The 25668-nt window shown below is 36.8% G+C and overlaps 1 protein-coding gene across 7 annotated transcripts in view; it reads left to right on the forward strand.

Moving 5' to 3' along the window:
• Positions 1-25668, forward strand: part of LOC116842092 (inositol 1,4,5-trisphosphate receptor) — a 67310-nt gene that overhangs the window by 12101 nt on the left and 29541 nt on the right. For all 7 annotated transcript variants that reach the window (XM_032810797.1, XM_032810799.1, XM_032810798.1 and 4 more), the window contains exon 2: positions 3953-4143. In XM_032810797.1, the coding sequence (XP_032666688.1) occupies positions 4046-4143 (98 nt within the window). In that variant the 5' untranslated portion in view covers positions 3953-4045. The remainder of the gene's footprint in view (positions 1-3952; positions 4144-25668) is intronic.

Here is a 25668-nt window from a genome sequence, read left to right on the forward strand (position 1 = left end):
TATTAATAATCGTGCATTGCGATCAGTTTTCTTGGCACGCATCGGAAACGCTCTCTTCCTTTTCTGCAAGCGCGCGGATTTATTTACTCCTCTATCACCGAGATTCAGAGACAGCACGTGAATCTTTCTCCCGCGGCTTTTCTATGAATGAGATCTAAAAGTAGCGCGTCTCTCGTATGTCCGTGAATGAAGTAACGCGTATAGCCACGTAAGAGCAGCCGGTAGTTCTCTGTAAGACGTGCTGTTGTGTTGTGCGTCGTGCAGTCGCGTATTTATATATACGATGTCTATTCTGTGTCAGTTTAGAATCCCGTCTTGAAACGGAAATCCCGCGAATTCATGTACAGCGAAATTGCATTCTTCACTCTCTAAAATGCAATCAGTGTGTTCTATACTGAAATGAAGATATTGCACTTATAATTGGCGGCTCAGTAAGTGCGGCATTGCAATCAGTAAAATCTTGTTGGGAGGATTAGTTAATAGTAATGACTGTTTTTATTATTGATACTATTATTTACGCTTTGCAGACAGTGTCATTGCACACTCGCGTATGAAAACCGTGAATTCCATCGTCGCAAATCGTCGGCAGAAAGTTAGATTTGATTAACGAATGTGCGTATTGCATCTTGCAGTGAAACCTTATTTCCACTTTCCGTCAAAATCGATGAGAAATAAGACAGAGCAGTAAAGTAGGAGTATCTGTATCTTTATTCTCAACTTCAGCTTCGTGCCAAGAAGTTTCTAGTACATTCTTTTCCTTATATCTATACGCCTTTTATCTTTTACATATTTTTTGCTTTTCTCCCACCTTAATCTATTTATATCTTAACCTATTCCTTTTTCTCCTCTTTCTTCCTTATATCTTTCTTTATCCTATATGTATCTTAACCTATACTGGTAAATTCCTTTCCTTCTTGGATTTATTATCCTTATATTTCTTTTCCTATACCCTCGGAGGTTTTGCCACGCCTACCGAGGGGACAGTAAAGTGGGAGTATTTTTACTGAAAATCCGGGAATACTCATCAGTGAAATAGATCTTTTGCTGATTCGATCAGAAGCATTTTTATGATTGATTTGTAAATGACTCACATTAAGAGAGCACGATTGCAGTGAAGAGATAAGTCTTCCTCGGTTCGCGCACAAGGAATTTAATTGCAGTTAATTCGTCGTTATCGATTTTTCTCTCGACTTATCACTCTCGCGTCACTTTCCCGCGGCATCTAGATTGCATTTTGATTGGTCGTCGGTGTCGAGACTCTCGACTCATCGATTTCTTCCGCAAAGGTGAAGCTGACCGGTGGGTTGCGTTTGTTGTTTACGTGGACTAAGGTTAAGGGTCAATTTAATTTAAAGGGTAATTCTAATAAAATCTCTCTATCTATCTCTTTCTTTTTCCCCGACCGGAGGCACTCGAATTTCTTCTTGCAGCAAATGCATTTATCGGGAAGTTGCGTCGCACGATTTACCAGTAGATTGCTACTAGACTATTTTGCCCCGCATAAGAGATTCCATGTCCTCTCGTAATCTACGAGAGATCTACGAGAGACACGTGCGAGATATGGTATCTTCTCATCCATTCAGCAGATACGATTTTCCAGGTAGCTCGATCAGAGACGTGTGATTACGAAAATCGAGATGAAGATCTATTCGCACTTAGCAATTAGCTGAGCTGTTGGCGACTCGATTCTGAGTATTGTTTATTCATGCTCACGATTGTTAGGCGTGACATCTTATAAGTTAACGGAACAAAGTCAGCAGAATCAATTTTAACTAATGCTTTTATTTGTTGCTCATTTGTTGCTAAGAAGTTGTCAAACAAAAAATTTGTTGCTGTTAGTTTTTTTTAAAAAACAATGTTCCGCTATTTTCCGCTCCGCAAAGGAAGATTAGTTAGCGGAACAGTAAATAACAACGAAACAATAAAAAATCTAATATTATAATAGCATAGGAATTTGTTGCTAATTAGTTGCTCACAAAATACGCTAGTCCCGAATATATCGCTCCGCTATTTTTTTGTTTTTATTTACATACTGTTCCACTAACTAATCTTCCTTTAGCGGAACATAGTTTAAAAAAAAAATTAACAGAGCAACAAATTTTTTTTTGGCAACTTTTTAGCAACAAATGAGCAACAAATAGTAACATTAGTTAGAATTGATTCTGTTGACTTTGTTCCGCTAACTTATAAGACGTTTAGGCGTGTCTAGTAGAATACTCTCGTCACGGATATAATAGGTATTTATTACTTCAGCTACATTGCCAACAAGGCCTCTTGCCAACAAGAGGTTTACAAACCACTTAACCACGCTCATATATCCACATCTTATATCGGAACCTTTGTATATTCTCATTCTAATATCACAGTAGTTACAGCCTGTACATTTCACAATTTAAATTGCCACTTTTTTATTTGTGACTATTATCTATACTCATTGTGGATATGAACTTGAATGAATGTGCAATGCACAGTGAAGAATTCTTGCATGATCCGGGCGAAGCGCCGTTTATCGTGGGATACGAATAGCTCGCAATCGTGGAAAACTCGGAATGTCATGGAGAAAACGCCGGTCGTCGCTCGTCGTCGTGCAGGATATTTTTGCTGCCGCGCGCGGAGGAGACACAAAAAGAATTCCACGACCCGTTTTGTCGATGCGTCGGGTCTATTAGATAGATAACTTCATCTAGCAATTTGCGATGGCACTATTGAGCAATTAAGTCTCGTTCAGTTGGTGTTCACACAGTGCAATCGGCACACAGTTTCTAAACGCGATCCTCCGTGTGTGTAACATTTTCCTCTCTGTCTCTCTTTGAGCGCAGAAATGTCGAGTCATAGACATTTTTTTTTATCGTTAGATCGTATTTAATAACGGACATACATGTGAGCGACGTGGAAACGCGGCAGAGACGAGTCGAGATATCGGACGCGTAAAGCCGCGACATTGGAAAACATCGGAAGAGAGACTCCGTTTCCCTGGTATAGCGCTCTTTATTATTTCGTTTTTGGAATTCGCGTTATGAGCAGTCGTATTACGGTGGATTCTTATTCTTCGAAGCGTCACGAGTATTGTTGAGCAAACATCGGCGAGATATATACGCTTATTCGAAAATATCCCGCGGCCAACTGCAACTCAGAATCTCGAGTTTCTTCGTTCCGACGAGGAAAACAATGGTGGCCCACCATCAGAGGAAACCCGATACATTTTTGTTTGATATGTTGTGATTTATTCAACACGTATATTCCCTAATGGAAATGTAGTTTGCGTAGACATCCGCTTATTACCTGATATTATCGCATTTTCATTAGTTGTAAATATATTGCGTAAGAACTCGGATCAGATTTACCGGATTTTTCTATCTTTATCTAGGATACATAAAACTACAAGAAGATCCTACAGCAAGTTCTCTAACTAAAGTTTATGTTTTATGTCCATGCTTATGGCAATTCATGTGCAAAAGGCCTTACATCTTGATTCGGATCCCAAGTAGTTTTATTCTTCAGATGATAGATAAAAAGTTGACATAACTGTCCAGTAACTATTTGAAAACTGTATCTACCAAGTTTTTACCAAGGTTTTATACCATCATATTTTCATACCGAATCGTTCGCTCCGGCCTCTCTTCCCGTGCGAATTTTTAGATTCGCGCGAAACCTATTAATAGACATCCCTAACGATTTCTCACCGCGCAAGTGCATTCAACTGTGAGTGATACAGTTGTAGAGTCAATCGATAGGGCGGAGGGGGGAGACACATTTAGGATATCAATTGTATCCCATCGGTGATGACAGTTCCATCCAAGTATCACTTGTCATCGTCAGGTCGGATGAGAAGGTATATCGTAAACGTGCATTGCGTAATGCGACCGCAGGTGATTTCGTTAGGCCGCGCCGCAAAAGCCCCGCTAAGTTGTCTCTTTAGTTTTCCTTAACGATTGTTGATTTTCCTTTTCAGGTGTAGTCATGAATAATTCACTCGGCTGAAGCGGCCAACGGGAGTTTCTCGGACTTTGAGGCACCGAGGGAGACTTTTGAGCACGGCATCGAGATGGGCGAGCTTTTAGGATCGGCCAGCTTCCTCCACCTCGGCGATATCGTCAGCCTCTACGCCGAGGGAAACGTGTCCGGCTTCCTCTCCACGTTGGGGTAAGTGAGAGACGAGCAGCGAGAGAATTCCTCTCCGTCGTGGAGAAATACCCTCAGGTGCATTTAATCGCGCTGCGACACGGCAGCCCTTTTAGCGCGGACTGCAACGCGGACGTTATACATTTTCCATACTCTTCAGCCCGCACTCGACAGTAACTACGACGGGGCACTTTGCCACCCGGTGTTTACTCTTTCGAAAAGAGCCCGGACATACGTCCGACGTAGATACATCAAAGGGTTTAGGAGAGCTCAGTCACGGCTAAATTGCGCGCGTCAGTCGTAATTGCATTATCACGCTCTCTTCCGGTAATTCTTCATGAAAAATATACATTTTTCATACGGAACAATGTATTATATATTGATTGTGTTCGACGCACGTTCACGTTTCATTTAATGCGTTAAATATATAGATAAAACGTAGTAATTATTGATAAAAATTAAAGCAATGTTTTGGGGGATATTTGTGCCGTGCTTTGTCGAGTTTTCACTTTCAAACGGAATCGATTTAATGAAGCAAAAGTAGCACAGTTTCATGTGTTTAATATAATGAAACGTGATAATTGTCCGATAATTGTAATTACGCGAGAATGATTCAACCTACATGAAGTTTTGAGAAAAATGAAGAGGAAAAAGTAAAGAAGAAAATTTGATACATAATTTAAATAGTATTGAAATAGCACTGAGTTTCTTCATTGTTCAAGAGGTCAATTTTCATCTCTTTAAAAGGATGTCATACCTAAAAGCTTTAAATATTGACCTTTTCCTTTTGCGTCGCGAATTGACTGCGCAGAATTACAAATGCTTTTACACATTGAATGTACGTGCAATAATGAATTGGAGCATTGTTCACTATGTGATGAAAACGATAAAAAATTTTAAAATTGAGAAAAAATAGAAAAAAATTTTTTTAATTTTTAAAATTAATCTCAAGCGAAGTTGACGTAAATATTTACTTAATACTAGAGTTCTGCAGCTTATACCACACGTGTTTGATTCGCTAACAAAAAATTTAATTTTTATATTTTTATAACTGAAAATAGAACCTCAAAAAAAAAAATACGGAAAGTTTGCAGAAAGATTTCTATAAATGCGTGGTTATGTTTTCTCTTAGTATAAAACAAAGTAGCATGCATTTATCTATAAATACGAAAAAGATAGTATGATCATGTTAGTGACGATCTATGTTATCGATATTTTTCGAGTTCGTTGTCAACTTCAGTACTTCTTTAGAGTATAAGCTTAACTTTTAAAGAATGGTTAAAAAAGGCGTAATTAGCAAAACATTTTACAGCTAGTAGAAAATAAAAATTGTTTTTTTAATTAGGCGCCCATTAGGCTTGGATTTTTTTGGTTTCATGTAGATATAGCCTCATTGGTGACAAAAATTCGGAAATCATAATTTTGTTGGATTATTCCTGCATAAATATAGCCAATTAGCAACGAAAATTCCAGCAATTCTTAGGGGATTTTCGTCGAGTTTTCGTATTCTAACAGAGTCGATTTAATCGGCAAAACTTCATCTCAAGAATTTTTACGTTGTTTGAGAGAAGGAAATTCAAATAACTGGAGCCTATCTCAATAGTTCGTTGCATTGGCCCGTGCGTGTAAAGCCAGCCGGCACTTGCGAAATCTAACTCATTCGCATTCTGCGTGCTCTGACGCAAATATATATTAGATATTTATCTGTTGGGTTGTTTTGCATTCTCCATTCGAGGATACCGATTATCATTTCCGTTCTCGCTGCTACTCTGTTTTTTCCTCAAGGGTTATTTTTTCCTTCGGTTGAAATGATTTACATTGGTTTTTTCATAATACAAAAATTGTAATATCGCAATTTATGAATTGATTAATGCCCAACTTTGATCATGCTAGAGGAAAACATAACCACGCATTTATAGAAATCTTTCTACAAATTTTCCATATTTTTTATGAAGTTCTACGTTCAGTTATAAAGATATAAAAGCTAACTTTTGTGTTAGTCAAAACAATTTTGCCCGACTTTGATTAAAATAATCAGCAAATTGATAAATACTCAACTATATAATAAGTAATCAGCAAATTGATATTAGTCAATCGTCATATATAAAGTCACAAATAATTTCATTAATTGGTGAAATTAATTATTAATTTGTCTATAATCAATCAAGTTGAATTGATAGTTAATTTATGCATGAATCGATTAATATATCCCACTTTGGCTAAAATAATCGGCAAATTGATAATTGACGTTAATCAATCATATATAAAATTACAAATAATTTCATTGATTGGTAAAATTAATTACTAACTGGTGTATAATCAATTACGTCAAAGTTGGACTAATAATTAATTTCATCAATAGGTGGAATTATCTGTTATTTGATATATAACGATTGATTAATTCCGATTATTGATTTGTTGATTATTTTAGTCCAAGAAAATTTTCATCGATCAATATCTAACACTGGTTGTTAGCTTGTCGTTGTCGATTATTGACTGATCCTGCGTCCTGTATTCCGTCCTAGAATCAATTTTTCTGGTCGTCCAGGCACTCGACAGTCCTACGCGGAAGTGAGTCGATAGAAAACACAGCGTTAGTTAGTAATTATGAATTAACTTTTAGAGGGCCGGCACTTGAGGTATCAGATTCCACGAAGAAAATCGATAAAAAATGTACTTTATATCGTATATTCATCGTATACAAAATAGTGGTTTCGGCTTTGGGGGGTAAAAACAATGTTAAAATTTGAAAATTTGAAAAAAATAGGTTTCTAGAAGTTTTCGAGGTTGCTGAGTAAGATGGAACTATCAATTTTTGTAAATTATGAGAATTTATAGTTATATCGTTATATAGTTATATAAGAAAAAAATAGAAAATAGGGGAAAGGGAGAGGGATGGGGGAGGACAGTAAGTGTAAACTTGTATCTGGATGTGTGAATACCTATACATACATAAGTAGATAAGTGTAGAACATGAATGCAACTAACTATTGTCTACCACCACTACAGTGGTTTTCCGGCCCTTTAAAGGTTAATCGTCGAATGCCGCGGGCGAAATTTGCAATATATACAGTTAACCTAATAACCTTGACGACTTCACGAAGGTCCAGGATTCTTTTGTGGGTGTGGTTGTAATGATTTCTCTCTCTTTCTCTCAGCCACCGAATATACATATTGCAACGACACACGTCGAAGGGGGAAGGGGGAGGAGACGCATGAGAAGTAACTTTTTTTGTTCATTATTTTGGTACTCTAGCGCGTCACGTAATTTTCCGTGACCGACTCGCTCGAGCCGGTGAGCGACGCATAGATCACAAACGCGTGTCGACAGGCTAGTTATTACATGTTCTCGTCGGCGATTTAAATATTTAATCGTGTTCTCGTTAGCCTCGCGTCACTTAACACGTTCTTGCGCTCTCCGATCGTATCGTATCTGCGCGAGTGTCAATGCCATGACGGTGTAGTGCCGGGAAACACGATGCTAAATCGGGAAAGCCGAGACGGAGGACGCAGAATGCTGGGACACAGGTAGCGATATATTGTATATTTCCAGGCGTGTTTATATCTAATAATTTATTTATAACTTACTCCCGGTGTAATCCGAGTCGAAATTTAGATCGATATTCACGATCCGTCGTTATGTGTAAATCCCTAGTTACTCTGTACCTGTATTAATATATATTTATTTTAATCTATCGGTAGTTTCGGTTATTATTATTATTAGAAATCAGTGAAAAAATCAGTTATTCAGAGATTTCAGTTCACTAGTAAATCAGTAATTTCCGTACCTATTTCATACAAGAAAAAATAACCGAGTAACAAACAACTCATGAATACAAATACGTTATTAATTTCTAGATAAAAAATTGCGTGTGTACGCTAAAGAAAAAACTATCTGAAAAATCAACAAATATTTTTTTGATGGGTGTTATTAAGATATTTACTTAAATCTAAATTTTCTTTATTTAAATCAAATATTGTTTACCTGATTTAAGTAAACAATATTTTATTTAAATAAAGAAAATTTAGATTTAAGTAAATATCTTAATAACACCCATCAAAAAAATATTTGTTGATTTTAAGGTAATTTTTCCCTCAGTGTACGTAACTATCAGTTATGTATACCGTCCTTCAATCGAAGAAAAAGTCTTGCAAATATTGAATGCTAATAGTAATGCTCCTTGAATCGCAAATTCTATCATGAGTCAGTTAAAACCTTCTTTTCTTCTTATATATACCCAGTCTAAATTTAGGATTCTGTTGGTATACAGTATTGTTGAATGAGCAAATATACTATCATCCTTCTTCAAACAATTTGGTCGTTCTTAGAATTCTTCCAAATCTTCAAAATTCATCGAAATTTCAAACAACAACATTTCTATTAATTGTTGTATTATAAAAATATTAATTATTTAATATTTGTTTATTGCACACACTTTATATTAAACATAGTGTTGTATATTTCATTTGTGCTTAAATTTTGTCGAAAGTTTTGTTGTTGGATTAAAGTGGAATCAGAATTTCGATTTGGACATTTATTGCCGCTCGTTAAAAAATTTCGTGAGTGTATAAATCATTGACTCTGTTAGTGAGGATGAAAAAAAATATTATCGACTTATATATTATAGCGTTGAGTATCGACTTTTTTTGCGTTACGGAAACGGATGCTGAAAGCTGACGAGACATTTTTATAGTTGCTTAAAGATGTTCATATTCATATTGTCAAATCTTTAACCCAAACGTGTAGGCTTTTTCCAGCGAACTTTTCTGCGTATATACGGAAGAATCCCTGTTCTGAAATATTGAATCAACGAGTTAATTGCATAACATTAACACACACGCGAGTATTGCCTCGCTAGTTTATTACTGGTTTTTCCGGAAATGTCTTCGGTAGGTTTCGTGCCGCTTACATTACGTGTTTCGTGTGCATTACATTATTATCGCGTAAACAATAAGTGCGCAATAACATAATGCGTAAGCTTGTACGAGAACGTGGACGGTAACGTAGATGCGCGTTTTGATTTTATCGTGCGAATTATAGCAGTGTAATGGTCTTGCGAAGTTCTTGCCAGATTTAAAGCGCTCCTTTTTTCACGCAACAAGTGCTACACACACAACCGAGATTATACTCCTTGTTTATTCGTCACGCACTGGTTCGCCAGAAAGCCCATGCTTCTCAAGTGCACGCGTTTATTGCGTTACACGTTCTGCGAACTCAAACTTATTAGTGAAAGAAAATTTTATTTCTAAACGACATAATTTTTGCTTAATGAAAATACATTGATATTTATCATTTAATTATATTTGGCTTAGAATATTAAAAAAATTTCGTTAGATTAAAATATCGATATATGTTACCTTGAGAGACAAAATATTTTAGAAATAAAAAAATATTTATTTAGAGGTACACTGAAAACTAGACTTCAAAACTTTTCTTTAGGATATAAGTTACTACACAGAAATAATCGTTTCTTATTAATTATCTCTTATTAATTATTTCTTCTTAGAATAATTAAAATAGAATAATTTTATCTTAGAAATAATTATTTACACAAAAAATTATTTCACAGAAATAAGTTTTATATCCCATAAATAAATTTTTAAACATTTTTTTCTCAGTGTATTAATAATATATTAATATATTTACTGAAATCTGTATTCTTTTATTTAAATAGAAAAATAGTTTCTTTTATGGATAGTTAAGAATATATTTTTAAGAATATGCATGTTTTCTTTTTTTGAAAAATATTTTATAATATTGGTATAAATATTTTATAAATATTGGTATAAGTATCCACCGAATAAATATTTTTTATCTCTTAGATATTTTTTCTCAGGGTAATAGGACTTCGTAAGATAAATTCGGGGATTAAAGTCATTTGGTGCTTAAATAGAAAAATCGCATTTCTTAATTTAACATTATTAGCGCTTGCACGCTTTGTGAGAGCAACGCTTTTAGCTCTCGTCGCGATCTCCCTCGATCTCCTAGTTTCGCATTTCCGGCACATACGTTTCGCGCACGTGACGAGAAATTTTGCAGGGGAAAAAATATGCAACGGGTGGCACATGTAGAAAGTGTTATCATGTTGTGAAATTTTATTCTCGTCGACTAGGAGGTCGCACCCGGGGGGGTTTTTTTCTCTTGCGTGTGTTGGAATCGAGGGACTTTCGCGCGCCACAGTCTCTACTCTCGATCGCACTTTGACATTTTTTAGTAGCGTCTGCCGTTTACGTGGTCGCAGCCTGTGGGCGAAATCTTACGGAAATTTATGATAATGACTCGCGCGTAACAGCATCGACACGGAACTTTTCATTTCCGTCGCCTGCGAGAGGTCGCATCTGGTGTTAAGTTTCTTCCGTGTTGCGCGATACGGTGAACGTTGTTAAAGTGATACGCTCTCTCGACGGTCCTTACGTCAATACGGGTTTTGCAGGCGGCATATTATTAAATTCGCATCTGCGTATAAGGGAGAGAGAGAGAGAGAGAATGAGAGGGAGAGGGAGAGGGGGGAGAGAGAGAGAGAAGGGGGGGGGAGCATGGCGATCGATGAGCAATTATTTCACCCGACTTTAGCAACGTCCTGGCTGTTCGTGTGAATGTATTACCTGCGCACTGATGAACCCGCGTCGGCCGTCGACGTCACACGACCGGGTAATAAGGCGAGATCTCTTTGTAATACGACGACGTCGCTGGGCATCGCGTACTCAACTGCGCAGATTTTTCCCTCCAAAGGGTACGCGTTTTATGCCGGCAGGGTTAAAATATCTACCTGCGAGCCGATATCCCCGATCTTGCTTCGATTATGAACGGACGAAGTAAGTGTACGCGATCGGGGCGAATTGCGCGATATGCATGTCGCGATCGCGCTTCTCTGATACCGAATATAACGATATGATTTCGGTGCAAGGTAAAAGTACCAATGTCTGAACACGTACCTGGCTCTGGACATTCTTATTGTTCTGGTCTTTAAGTACGAATGGAAATTTTTCAGCGTAGAATACATGTACATATTCGATACATGTATATATGTATTCTCTATGTTGGAAGTTTAATTATTCGTATTAATATTTAAAGGCTAGAATAAAAGCCAAAAACAAAAATGTCCAAAGTTAAGTACGTGTCCAGGCATTAGTACTTTTATCATATCGCGCGCGACATCTCTGACAGCTAGAGTAAATTTCGAAACAGTTTATGCAGTTTCTACAGAGTCGATAGTTAAAGAAAAGAAAACATATAATTTACATATAATTTACATTTATTAAGAATACATATTATTTAGTGTATACTTGTTTACGAGACAATATGAACACTTTTTTTTTTAATTTTAATACACATTTAACATCCAATTAAAGAATTTATCTTGTGATAATTATTCAGAAATAAATTTTCTCAATGAGGCTGCGATTCAAAATGCGTTGAAAAAAACATATTCAAATCTTTTTCAAAATGAATCCATACGCGATGCTCGTGAAGATATGTATTTTATCAAATAATGCTGGTCCTTTTTATCTTTTGCTAATAGATAGAATAAATTCTGTAGGAATTAATTTTTTTAGAGATTTTTTAGGAAATTGATAGCTACATACACTAAGAGAAAAATGTTTGGCATTTGTAACTATAATTATATAGAGAAGTAAAAACTATAAATTATGATCAAAACAACCAGTTTTTAGTCAATTTCACTAATTATAATTTTAGTGATAATAACCTTATATGCATGTTACTACCACTATCTTTGTTACTACTACTATCTTGTGTTGGAACAACCAAAAAATATAGTTAGGACCAAATTGGGTTCAATTATATTTTTTGGTTGTTCCAACACGAAGATAGTAGTAGTAATATGCATATAAGATTATTATCACTAAAACTATAGTGCATTGACTAAAAAATGGTTATCTTGACTATAATTTATAGTAATTATTTCTCTTTATGATTATAGTTACAAATACCAAACATTTTTCTCTCAATATGGAGATAATATTATAGTCTTTTTTTTCATATAAATTGTTTTAAATTTTACTGTGCTTCCAGTAGAGCAAAAATAAATTGTATGTATGTATATATTATATACAGACATCTTACTATATGCATAAAGTACACGTGTATGCGCGGGGGAGGGGCTCCGCGCACCCCCTCCTTAAAAAACTAACTCTAACCAGTAAGGTCTATCTTGCTAACAAAATAAATTTCGCTAGGAGTATGACAAATTTTTTAATAGCATATTTTAGTTCCGACATTGTGAGGAAAAGAATATCTAAAAGATAAAAATTATTTATTGTGTACTAATACACATGAAAGCAATCTGTTTACGTCGAAGTAATTAAAATCAAATTCGTGAAAATTATGGAGCGTAGGTAATAAAATACAGATAACGACTCGTGACGATTTTCTTAAAGTTTTAAGAAAATGTATATCTTGTTCTTTGAGCAATATTTTGTATTGGTATAAATAAATATGCTCTAAATATGTAAGTACTCCCATCAAATAAATATTTATTAATGTTTACATATTTTTTCTCTCAGTGCAGTAAACCACGCTTATAACATCCGCGGCTCGTTAGCCTACGCTCCACGTTTTTCACTGTTTTTCACGAATTTTATTTTAATTACTTTGACGTAAACGGGTAATATGAGATATCGTACAGTGTAGCGTATGCTTTGATATTTCTGTTTTCCTTTTTAAATCTCTATCTTACCGTATATGTGTGTGTAATGTGTAATAAATATGACAGTTCTTTTTAATCTTATCCACTTGGATTTGCATAGCGATGTAAATACACCGCGGCATTCAACAAAGCAAGCATGCATTTAATGTAAACTAGGCCATATTCGAGCGTTCTTTATATTAGATACGTGGCCGATTTTTCGTCCACGTGTTTGTCCGGCTATGCATACATCCCGCCGTATAGATAGACCTTTTAACCTGCAATGATGTCGTTTACGACTTCTTTTTCTTTGGCTTCTGTTGTTACGTCGAGTGTTGTTTGCAGGCGCTTATCTAGCCGAGATATCGTCCCTCGATTGATAATAGTATCGTGAAAATAGTCCTTCGTCCCCGTTCACCTTTTCTTATGTAAGAAAAATATCGTAGATCGATGAGCGAAAGCGACATATCATTGTGGGAGTTCAACTAGCGCGTTTTCCTCGCATAGAATCGGGGAATTACCGTTCGAGATCGTTGCGATAAGCATCCATGGAAATTCATCGAAGTTCCGCGTGTGCATAAAAATTCGCGATCGCGTCCGCGAACGAGTATAAGAAATATCACGTGCCGAGATTCGTATAATCAACGAGGAAACACATCATATTTTTATTCACAAAGAAGTGACACATCGTATTTTCGAAAAAAAGACTTTTTTAACAAATTTGTTCAAAGGATATTCTGTACGATATCGTTATATCACGACAGAATTGGAGGTAAAAGAAAATTGAACATATTAAAATTGAACATATTAAAATTATGAAATTGTTTTAAAGTGGATATTCTGAAATATATTTTTTAATTATGTCAAAATGAACATTGTATGGAACTTCAAAATTTTTTGAAAATAAATATTTTAGATTTATTTATCTTCAATTTTTTATAAAATGTTTAAAAGATATTTTGAAAGATTTTAAAATGAATATAGTAAGATTATGAAATTGTTTTAGAATATTTTAAAATTTTAAAATTATATTAAAATGAATATTTTAGGGGAAATATCAAAATTTTTTGAGAAATTTTCAAATAAAAAAAATCAAATTTAAAATAAAATAAAAAATTCAAATTTATTTACCTTCACATAATCTCTTGAAATCAATTTTTGGAAAAAATAATTCTGAAAGTGAATAAATCAGGTTTTTAGGAAAAACTTGGTGAAGAAGCGCTTGCAACATTTCCTTCAACGTCCAGCTTTCTTTCGCGTATAACGTTATTTTTATTATTATCTTCGCTCCTTCCCTTCAATCGATCATACGCGAGTATCGCGTGTGTTCCCGTGGTGTATAAACGCGGTGTATTTTCGGACTCTGCAAACTTGCGGGCCCGTCCATCGTTGTGGTTCGTTCGTTCGTACGACGACGACGGACCTTACGAACCTCATAACTCGCTCCTGTTCGCGCGCACTTCCAGAGGCCGCAAGCTCATGTTTTATCGTCCGTGGTCGTTTGATGCCACGAAGAGAGAAAAAGCGTGAGCATCCGGATAAATATCCTCTCGACGAACGCGTGTATCCGCAGCAGCGGGGTGGGAGACCCATCCATTACGCGTTTCGACAGTGCATCGCGGAAATAGGTCGTGCACGTTCCGTGTGTCCGGTTTGCTCTTGCACTCGTGAATGAATGCAGCGCTCCAGTCAAGATCACGCCGATTGCATCGGTAAACGTGTTTTCCGCAAACCCGGAGCGAATTCAATGCCTTAGCTGTTTGGTTTCAGTGCTTATGCCCGATATCCGGGTTAAGCGCTAGAAGGAAGTAAGCACGAAACGCGAACTATTTTGACACGTTGATGATAATAGAACATTACTAGAATAATAATAGAATGTGGTTATAATAGATTCGTTACGAATCGGGAAAGCACGTTCTATTATTTTGGATTAGTTCGGAACGTCAGGAAATAGTGTACAGCATTAGCTTCATTCCAACATTATCCGTATATTCGATTATTCGGTTAGCAGATAAACGCTTCAGATTTGCGTTATTCAAATATTCAGATTTTCTAAGATAACTGAAGAGTTAGATGAGAAAAGACTTGTTTAAAAAAGTTAAAAAAAGTTAAAAAGTTTAAATTCAAAGTTTATTCACAAGACATGAACTTTATATCTCACGAAGAAATTTTCAAGCATTTCTCTTCAGTGTGTGTCTTTTTGATTCTCAAATTGAAATAACGTTATATATAAGAAAAACTCCTGTAAGAAAAACGGAACTTATAATTAGATAGCATGTTATATAAGATAGCATGTTTAATGTCCATTGTGCGTTCGGAATAAGGTCCCGGATTCAGGTCTAAGTTGCAACTTGAATCCCTTTCAAAACTTTGGCACACAGTAAATCAATATTTTTTAACTATTTTTTAGTAACTTAGTTATTTATCCTTAGTCAAATTCGAATTTCGGATTCGAATAACTTAGAATGCTTATTCGAATGATTATTCGAATAAATTGAAGAAAAAATGTCTAAAAATTGGTAAATATTTATTTGATCGGTATTAACAATATAATTTACTTAAATCTAGATTCTTCTTTTATTTAAATAGTATATAATAGATATTTAAATAATTGCTTTCGTGAAAAATACTAAGATTCTCTTTAAGTTTTAAGAAAATAAATATTTTCTTTAGATATTTTTTCTCTCAATGTAATACGGTTTCAATTAGAACTGACTTCAAATATTTAGGTAATTAGATGTAATTAGATATCGGAATAATTTAGAAACCCTATTAACTGTAGGTTATATATATATAGACACACACACACACACACACACACACACACACACACACACACACACATAGGGCGTGTACATTTCACTACAATATATAATAGCACAGAAATTAATATTCCTGTTACATATTAAAATTATAATATTAATTATGATTAATATTAGTATTATATTAAATCATGCAAGCTTAGAGGAAATTTTCGAATTTGATTATTATTTGGGAGAAACACGGTAACGTGGTACGCCCACGTAGCAATAAAAAAATCGCGATAACTTTAGATGCAACGATTTGTATTTTTATGACCGAGACTGTACGAGCGAACAGAGGAGCGGCTGAATTTATCCATACTCGTTCATTTAATTTATCCCGCTCTTTGAGCAAGCGTCTGGATTTACGTCCTTCTGTCCAGCTATAAATACGAGGTCGAGGCGCGTTTGTACGCGTAAACTCTCGATGAGAGAGAGAAAGAAAGAGATAAAGAGAGAGAGAGAGTGTGTGTGTATACAGGGTGTCCGGTAACTGATTCGAGCAACCGCCGTGTATGAGTAGAACGGGTCAAAATAATATCATAAAAGTTATATAGCATTTTGAAATTTTCTCAATATTCTGTAATTAATTAAAATATATAAACGAATGAGTTCACGAGAAGCGGTAGGACAGGCTCTGTGTGTAAAAGAAATGGCTTACTTCTTAGCAACGATAAGTAAACAATTGATTTCGAGGTGGAGTAACATATATGCTTGTTATTCCGCCTCGAAATCAGCTGTTTATTCATCGTTGCTAAGAGGTAAGCCATTTCTTTTACACACAGAGCCTGTCCTACCGCTTTTCGTGAGCTTATTCGTTTATACATTTTAATTAATTACGGAATAAATATTGAGAAAATTTCAAAATGGTATAACTTTTATGATTATTTTGACCCGTTCTACCCGTACACGGCGGTTGCTCGATCAGTTACCGGACACCCTATATATACGTTCTTTTATCGTGTCTTTTGAGTCCTGCCGAACGTTTAGATCCACCGCAATCACGATTGCGTGGCGTATGCAAACACGCAACGACGAACGCGCGTGTTGCGTGCCACCTTTCACTCTTCTTAATTGCCGTCACGACACACGACGCCGCCAAGATCGATCGGATGGGAAAGTGTGAATTTTTAATTCAGCAAGAGGACGTCTGTATGGCGGAAAAAACGAATCCAATTTGCGGCCTCGTATACTCGTCGGCGCGCAGAACACTGATCATATTTACCTGTCTCTCTGTCTCTTTCTTTCTTTGTCGGCCGTGAGTTATCCGCGATTATGCTCGCTCAGATAGAAAGGTGTGTACACAAATTTAGCAGCAAAAATATGAGAAGATTTATCAAAATTTTCTCTAGACAATTTTCTTTAGAATTTTCTCTACGTTGTGTAAAATGCAATGTGAAGATCTTCGTGCAATTTTTAATAAATTTACAACGTATGATAATGTAACAAAAATTATTTTACATTATTTTATGTTGCAAATTCAATGATTCATTTAAAGCAGTATATTTTCTTTTCGATATAATATAAAAAATTATAAAATTTCCATTATTTGATTGCCTCATGTCGCGATAATTATAAAAGTCCAATTACTCGATACTCTCCGGTGACGATGACGGACTTACTTCCAGAGGTTGGATTATAATTACGACGAGGTTTATCCTTATTTTTCGGCCACAAAGCAGGTCGCGCTCTCATTAAACGATGCGTTCATGTTGCGCGAACTTCGGTAGTGAGCACGACAGCCCTAAACTTCGTGTACATTTCGGCGGTACGGTCTCATAGCCATTAGCTACGGCCATTGCCATAAATCGTATATTGGCGCGCAGCCATTGAGTGTAATAATTCAGAGACGGTGTGGTGTTCCGCGCCAGGAACGCGATCGAAATCAACATAAGGATGACATTTGCGAACTGATAGCATCGTGTCGACGCTCTCTCTCTCTCTCTCTCCGACGCGCGGTGGAATCGTAGATTTTTGCAAACTGCGAGCCTGCGTCTCGCCGCAATAATTACGAGCTACAGTCTGCGTGAGACTCGTGTTACGCAAGACGCGAGGAGCGATTTATAAAGACGGCATCGGTGAGTTCGCATGATCGAAACGGCGCGTCGACATTTGATTTTGTATTGGCATTCTCGTCGAGTTTTTCTACGTGACTTGTCAAACTTGGTGTCGTCAGGTTGTCAATTAATTTCGAGGTGTCACCAGTGCGACGTCATGCCAGGTGAATTCGCGTGATGATCATCGATTCATGTCCTCGTCTTCGCGTCTAAACCAGTTTGTTCTGGAACTCGTTGAGAGAGATTACGTCTCTTAACTACAGGCACTATGAATCATTATCATCCTGTTACCGGGTGTGATAATTCCGAGGCATTGTCTGAGCAATACGCGCGCCTGTCTCGCGGCGTGAAGTCTCGCGACGTTTATTCACAATACCACGTAGTAACTTGGCGCGATTGTTACTTCACCAAGTCGCGCGCTGCACTGCCACGCTATTTGTCGCAATTTCGCGACATGCGTGCGCGAGAGGACGCGAAATGAGTTTGCGACGCGATACCTCTGCAAATTGCAAACCGTTTAAAGATCGACTCTCGTCATCCGTGAATCCTCTTCAAAATATTCTTCGATGCTTTTGTGTTGAAATATTTACGGGATATCCATCACCGCATCACATCTTAATCATTCTAATCCAAAAACGTTTAAGAATATTTTCACGAAGGATTGACGGGCAATTGTCCGTCGTTATCTGGATTGATATGAGAAACACCGTTAATTTGCGTGACACGCACACAGAAAAAGAAAATGAGTTGTGTAATTAAATTTTTGTTGTCTGAATGTTAGATGAAAATTTGCATCAGAAGATGCAGAAGATTCGTCGTATTTATTAAATAAAATTGAAAGCGAAATTATTCAATGTCGAGGAATTAACAATTCTTACGATTCAAATGAGCAATATCAACTCGATGTGTTTTTGCACATTCAACGAAAACTTCCTAAGAAAGTTTCAGAGAAAAATGACAAATCTTTTTGCACCAACCTAGTAGAAACAGGAAGATTCTTGTAAGAGGAAACTCTCCAGCTAATTATTCTGAATTATTTCTAGTAAGTTTTAACGCAATCGCATATTTAGACGAATGTCCTCGGTCGCGATAATAGAGACGTTGTTTCTTATCACAGAATTTTCATTTGATTCTCATTTGATTACACAAATTGAGATTTTTCCTGTCCAACTATCGCGAGCCAGAATCGTGAGTTGCATAATAATTTCCTCTTGCAGATATTACGCGTTCGCGTGCAATTCAGAGAATTGTCAGTGATATGCAAACAATAATGCGAAAAGTTACGTGAATTTGAGTATCTAGGTGAGTATTCTTCGCGGTATTCCTTGGCGCCACAGATGTCTATACTAAACTAAATTGCTAACAGGCTATCTAAAGGCCGACCTACATTGGTTGTATCGTAACGCCGTGACATCGCAAAATCGTAGCATCGTAATGCTCGTGAGTAGTACAAAAATACTATATACTTTTAACGATGAGTATGATTACTTTTTGTGCTATATATATTTTTAAGTAATATGACTCTAGCTCGTCGCTGATTGATTGATCGTAGTAATTGTAGTGTCGTAGAATCGTTCAAGTTTGAGTTTGACTACGACGATCCGACACGATGAATCGCACGACGCTTACGACGCTTGTAACGCTACGATACGACCAATGTAGATTGGCCTTTAAAGCATATAACGGCTTGCGTCCGATAGAGTTTCCGGTGGCGGCTTCGGCGACGGCGACGGCGACGCCGCCGTTGCCGTCGACGAGTCGCGGGGTTTGTACCATGCGACCTATGACATTCGTTATGAGAATTTCTTTCAATGGACAACGCCTCTTTGTGCTGAGAATCGTGTACGCCGGACTGGAGATCTCTCCTTTTGCGGTCTTATTGCTCTAGTTCGTTCATCTCCCTAGACGAATATCTAGGGGAAGAGATACGTCGAGATCTAAATCCCTCACATATATGTTAATTTAGAGAACAATTCTGTATTTATAACTTGTAATCATAGTGTTGTTATCTCGTTAAGGGTTATTCAACAAATTACGTTATCACGAGAAGGGAGGGTCTACACTGAGAAAAATTGCTGGTAATAATTATCCAGCCTGTGTTATAGTTACTAAATCATTTAGTGAAATAGTATTAACTAAATATAGAGGTGAATATGACCATATCGCGAATGTCACGCGTGAAACACAACTCCGTTAGTGTAACCGAATTTTCCGGTGTCTGGGAAGAATAGGGACCAGACAGAAAACTCGTTCTCAAGAATAGAAACCTTCCTGTAGGAGGTTTCTGCACAGTCAAAATTGTTCTTAGTTATCTCAATCGGCTTTTATTACAACTGAATATTCAGACGAATATACACAAGAAAGAAGTGTTTAGTATTTGTAATTATGATGAAAGAATGGTGAAAGAATTTTAGAATTAGCAGAGTCATTTTTAATAAACGTTACTATAAAATCTAGCAGCGCCACTATTGTTTTTCTTTAAATAATGCAAAATAAAATATTTCATATTGTGATACAAATCAGTAAAAATTGGGGCCTTTCTATTTATGTTCTTCATTTTTCTTTTTTTTTTCATGTATTAAGCTAGCTTAATATTAAACTAGCAACGCTACTATTTCTTTCAAAACGACATAAGATACAAAATTCTTTTGGTGATATAAATTAGTACAAAATTGATATCAGATAATGTAGGTCTGGTTTTATTCCGCTGACTTGGTCCTGCTAGCTTCGGAGAGGTAAAATTTTCTTTCCGCGCGGTTGACTCACGTGCTCTCGCAAATTCATTTTATGGAGTCGTCGCGATCGCGCACGAGCGAATGTAGATAATGCGATTTGCGCCGTTACATCGTCATTACGGCCGATTTCAGCGTGCGTCGCGTCGCGTCGCGTTGTTATGTTGGTAGAACTTAATTCCTGTTCCCTCCACCACGCAGTGTCCCAATCCCTGTCATTTCCATCGTGGAACAACCGGCGCGGTAAACTCGCTGCGGATGAAAGGACTGTAATTAATGTCCGCCCGGGCGAATGGCAGCCGCCGGAAAAGCGGCCGGTCCCGGAGCCAGGCGCGAAAATAATTACCGCTGGCCGGCGAGCTGGCGCCGTAAATTCGCGTAATTGTTGCGTTTAATAATTTCATCGATCATCCTGTGCGCATTTTGCTCGCCGCGCGTCTCTGTTCGCTGCCTCTACCTCCTCTCGCACCTCGCACCGCGGCTTTGTTGAGCGAACGCTCGAACGTACGGCTGTATCGGTTATTGATAAAAAGCTCGCGCATCGCCACGCGCGTTATCGTAATGCGCGCTGTAATGACGTAAATACGGAAACGGTCTTGAGCGAAATATTACGTATACGAGTCTTTTGTCGACACGAAAACGCCGTTTAGATTTCACCGACTCAAGCGAAACCTCCAACGCGCATCACTCCATTTGTTGCACTTTAACTTTTTGAGCCATACATTTTAGTTTTCGGTGAAGTTCCTTTAAATTTGGCATACGAGGAGATTTCGGGGTCACTGATTACGCATTTGAGGTGAAAAAGTTAAAATCTGAAATGGCGTGTCCAATGTCAGTCTGTAAGTTTCCAAAATTGGTAATTTCGTTTTTAGCATCATCCATAAATAACAATGATCCTCGATATGAAAAAGCGATATTTGACTTGAAATTCGCAACATACATATTATTAGTATTTCGATAGTTTATTGTAAAAGATAGTGCTTAGAGAAAATTTTGAAAAGAAGTGTAAAATACTGTTTACTATTCTGAATAAACTTAATATTTTGATGTGTTGATTTCTAATAGTTAGAGTTCTAAAATGACTCTTGCCTGAAGAGTATCCTTTTAAATTTTTATTTGCTTATAATAATTCAACAATTAAACATTTGAATTATTTTTCACTTATTTTTAGTTCTTGTATGTGAGAGTGTAGATGAATAATATAATCGACTATGTGTGCCGATATAAATTCTTTAAAATCACTGAAGAAAAGATAGGTTCTACTATGGCTCATGGTTAATGCATTTTTGCATTGTAGCCGTGATATTCGCAGACAGGAATTTTGGATTTTCGTATTGTACACGTTGATAATAGCAAAGGTCGAAATTATAATCGCGAGAGAGAGAAAGGAAGAGAGAAAGAGGTAATTGTTTATCTCGCGTATTATCGAAAATGTAATAATAAATAATTTAATAGAGGACCTCTCTCTCTCTCTCTCTCTCTCTCTCTCTCTCTCTCGATTATATATGAATGATTTGTTGCGAATAAATGTTCCACCGTTCTCGTTTTATTGCTCTGGAGATTCATGATTTCAATATTAATGATGCTGTCAACATGATGGATTTTGGCGATGAAAAAGAGAACAGAGAACGGCCGAATGAGTTACGTGTTTACGTCACGCCAGTATTCGCGGGAAGCTTCTGCGACTTTTCGGTTTCTCACTCAACTGCTTCTGCAAAGAAGAGAGGGACACGAGGGAGCACGTCGCGCGGCCACCTAAAGAATTTATATTTTTATATCTGCGATTTTGCGCACGCTCGAGTTGCTTGCTTCCGCTTCATTTCTGATACTCCAACAACAAACACAGCAACAACTACGGCAACGGTGAACCTCTTGTAATACTTGCTGCGCTCGATGCAGAGCAGCAACGTTGGTGACACACTGTGTGTCGCTAGAAATAACAATATCGGAATTTTGCCGTCCTATAGCCGTCACGTAGCGTCTTTTGATCTAAATAATATTCTGAATTGTAACGTATTTCTCCCTTGGAGAATGTATCGTTCGCTGAAACGGCTATTTTTGGCACTTTCTCTTCCTGTCTCGTACCACGCACTCGGCGTGGTACTCTTCCGCTTCGTGTAGTAATTACGACGTCTTTGCCGTATTAATATTGTCACCGGCGCGCGAGGCCTCGTTTAAATTACGCTGCGATATTTCACGGCCGATGAGTACTTCCATACGGTATATTAATACGCGGCCGCGCGTCTCGGGCGCGGAAATAAATTTCTCGAGGCGGACGACAAGCGAAACGGGGCGAGATGAAGATCGCCACGGGTCGTGCTTTCGCGTTGTTTATTATATTCACGGGGCACACGTGCATGCTCGAGTCTGGTGCAGCGTGTGCAGGTGTGCAAGGTAAAAGTACCAAATGTCTAGGCATGACCCGGGACATTGTCACTGTTTTGGTCCTTAACTCTTTCACTATCAATGAGACACATATGTTTTCCCTATCATTAATAATAATCTTATTCAATTGAGTGATTAGCTTTTTTGGCATTCATCACCTATCACTTCACTTATTACCATTGGGATAAATATGCTTTTCCAGAAACCTCAGTAAGACATTAGTGGGACCTAGTAGACCCAGATATTAGTGGATCAAGTTCCTTTGGCGTCAAATATAAAACTTTTAATTCTCTAATATATAATATAAAACTACACATTATATATTAATATATTTAGTGAAGTGAAAGTAAAAAAGAAATATATTTTAAAAAAATAGAATTAGTAGCATGAAAGGGTTAAATACGGATATTTAAACTTTCAATATATACACATACTGAGGGAAAAAAATATCGAAGAAATAAAAATAAAAATAAGAAATAAAAAATACTTACTCGATAGGTGTCAATAACATATTTATTTACACTAATATATAAAGTATTTTTCAAATAAGAAAATATACATTTTTTAAATCTTAAGAAAATCTTGAGTTTTTATTGAAACTCATTGCGAAAGCAATTGTATTTTATTTAAATAAGAGAATGTAAATTTAAGTAAATATGTTATTAGTACACCCACTTCCCTCTCAATATTTATTACTTTTTACATATTTTTTCTTTCAACACACAGAAAAATATTCTGTTACTGAAAAAAACAGCGATTACTCGGTTTACTTTCCTTCTTTTAAATAATCGTTGTTTTCAATAAAGATTATTTTCTCGACAATAGTCTTATGAAATATACAAATTTGAGAAAAGCTCATTATTTCAAAAAAATCTCAAAAGAAAAATTCTCTTTACAAGAATATTATAAAACTTTATCGAAGAAAAAGTTGGTTCGATTCTATGTTATAAGTAAACTGAGTTTTTGTTTTAATTTAAAATCTTGACTTACCGATTATTTCAGTCAAACTTTTAATTGATTAGTGCGCTAAAAGAAAAAATATATAAAAATTAAAAAATGTTTATTCGGTGAGTACTGATAACATATTTATTTGTACTAGTATACATATTTTTAATTGAGAAAACATTTTTCCAAATACATGTGCGAAAATATACATTTTCCTGAAATTGTTACTTTTCCTGAAAGCAATTGCTTATTTTACTTAAACCAAGGAATCCAGTTTCATGTAAACATTTTGTTGGAACTCACCGAATAAATATTTTCTTATTTTCTTAGATATTTTTTATCTCAGTGTATACACAACACCGGTCCAGGCATTGGTATAGCGAGAAAGAAACACTTGAAAATTTATTGTGAGATATAAAGAAGGAAGTAAACTTTATTTCACAAAAATAAACATCCCAGAGATAAATATTCAAGTATTTTTTCTCAGTATATTTTTACCTTAGTGCACGTAAGCAAGTTCTGCGTAGATAAATCGCGATTCGTTTTTGCAATTCATCCCAGTGAATGGACCGCTATTCGAAGATGCGAGAGATAACGCGTTAATTTCTTTCATCGCACACTCTAATCTCGAGGAAACTGCACCTTCTCTCGCTCTCTGTCGAGAGTGAGGAAAAGGCAAAAAGGTGAGAAGAGAAGGGGAACACGATTTGACTTGTGAAAGATTAAAGGAGAGCACCGAGTATCTTGCATCACTTGACCCGTTACGTAAGGCGAACTGAATTCGCACTTTCCTCCTCGCAGTGGTTTCGTAGAAGCGACGTTAATCATGATGTGTGAAGCGCCGGCGTTAATCACGTCAAGTACATATGCGGCTATGTGCTGCACGCACGCATGCACACACGCACGCATGGCTGTGCGCGAACGACGGCCTGCTCCGTGGGTTTGCCCAGCGGATCAAAATTCTTCGCTCGTTGAGCGCCCGGAACGTCCCGGTTTATCGTACGATCGATCGACTGTTTTGGCCAATTCTGCCGGGAAATCGCGCGCGATATTTCGTCGTGTGCGACGTTCAACGTTCGGTCGCACAGGCACCGCCTGAAGATTGATCAAATTGTTCATCGCGAAAAATATTATACGGCATAGAAATCGCTCGCGATTAATTCGTCTGGAGAATCCTCAGAATGCGTGAGCGCGCGATCTCACAGCCGCGATCCGCGGCTAAAAATGTATATTTGTAATAAAACGAATCATAAATATTTTAAAAAATTTCACATCGCAACACAAATTTCACAAATGTCGCAGTGGAGATGTCGGCTTGCGCTCGCCTTCCCGTGTGATATTACATTTATTACCGATTTTACCATGTTGCGGCGCAGGTAGAAGCGTGTGTAATGTAATTTGCATGCTTTCCCACGGAAACGAGATTGACAGCGAAATGCGAAATTTTAGTTTATCGGTTCCTACAAGAGCTCGGATGATCTTTACGAGCGTCGTGTTATTAGTGTGTATTTGCACACGGAGAAAACGATTGGATTGATATGATTCAACTAAACGTGTTTTGGTCGAAGCAGACGAGATTCATGTTTGTTTTGAATTATATTCGGTTCTTAAGAGATGGAAATATATTGCCTGTGTTAAAACGCATTCAATCGTGTCATTGTCACGTTAATTCAATTGATCTTTCTCTGCATGTACATTGCTAACAAGATTCGTATTTCGAACATGCAATTTATCGTACATTATTTCTCTCATTAACTCATTAAGGCTCAAGAGAAAACCGCTAAGGATAGACTTTCAAAAACCATCTAAATTAGGGCAAAATGTCGAAATTTGTTAAAAAGTAAAAAAAAATTTGTGTTGGATTTCAAAATTCAAGATAACGGACCAATATGTTGGCCTGAAAATCTGAAATTTTGACCTATTTGAGTGAAAATCCGTATAGGGGGGAGTTTGGGTTCGCTAATAAGTCTATCCTTAA

The sequence above is a fragment of the Odontomachus brunneus genome, unplaced genomic scaffold (assembly GCF_010583005.1).
Source record: "Odontomachus brunneus isolate Ranch 3 - 2012 unplaced genomic scaffold, Obru_v1 Obru_scaffold_021, whole genome shotgun sequence".
Lineage (NCBI taxonomy): Eukaryota > Metazoa > Arthropoda > Insecta > Hymenoptera > Formicidae > Odontomachus > Odontomachus brunneus.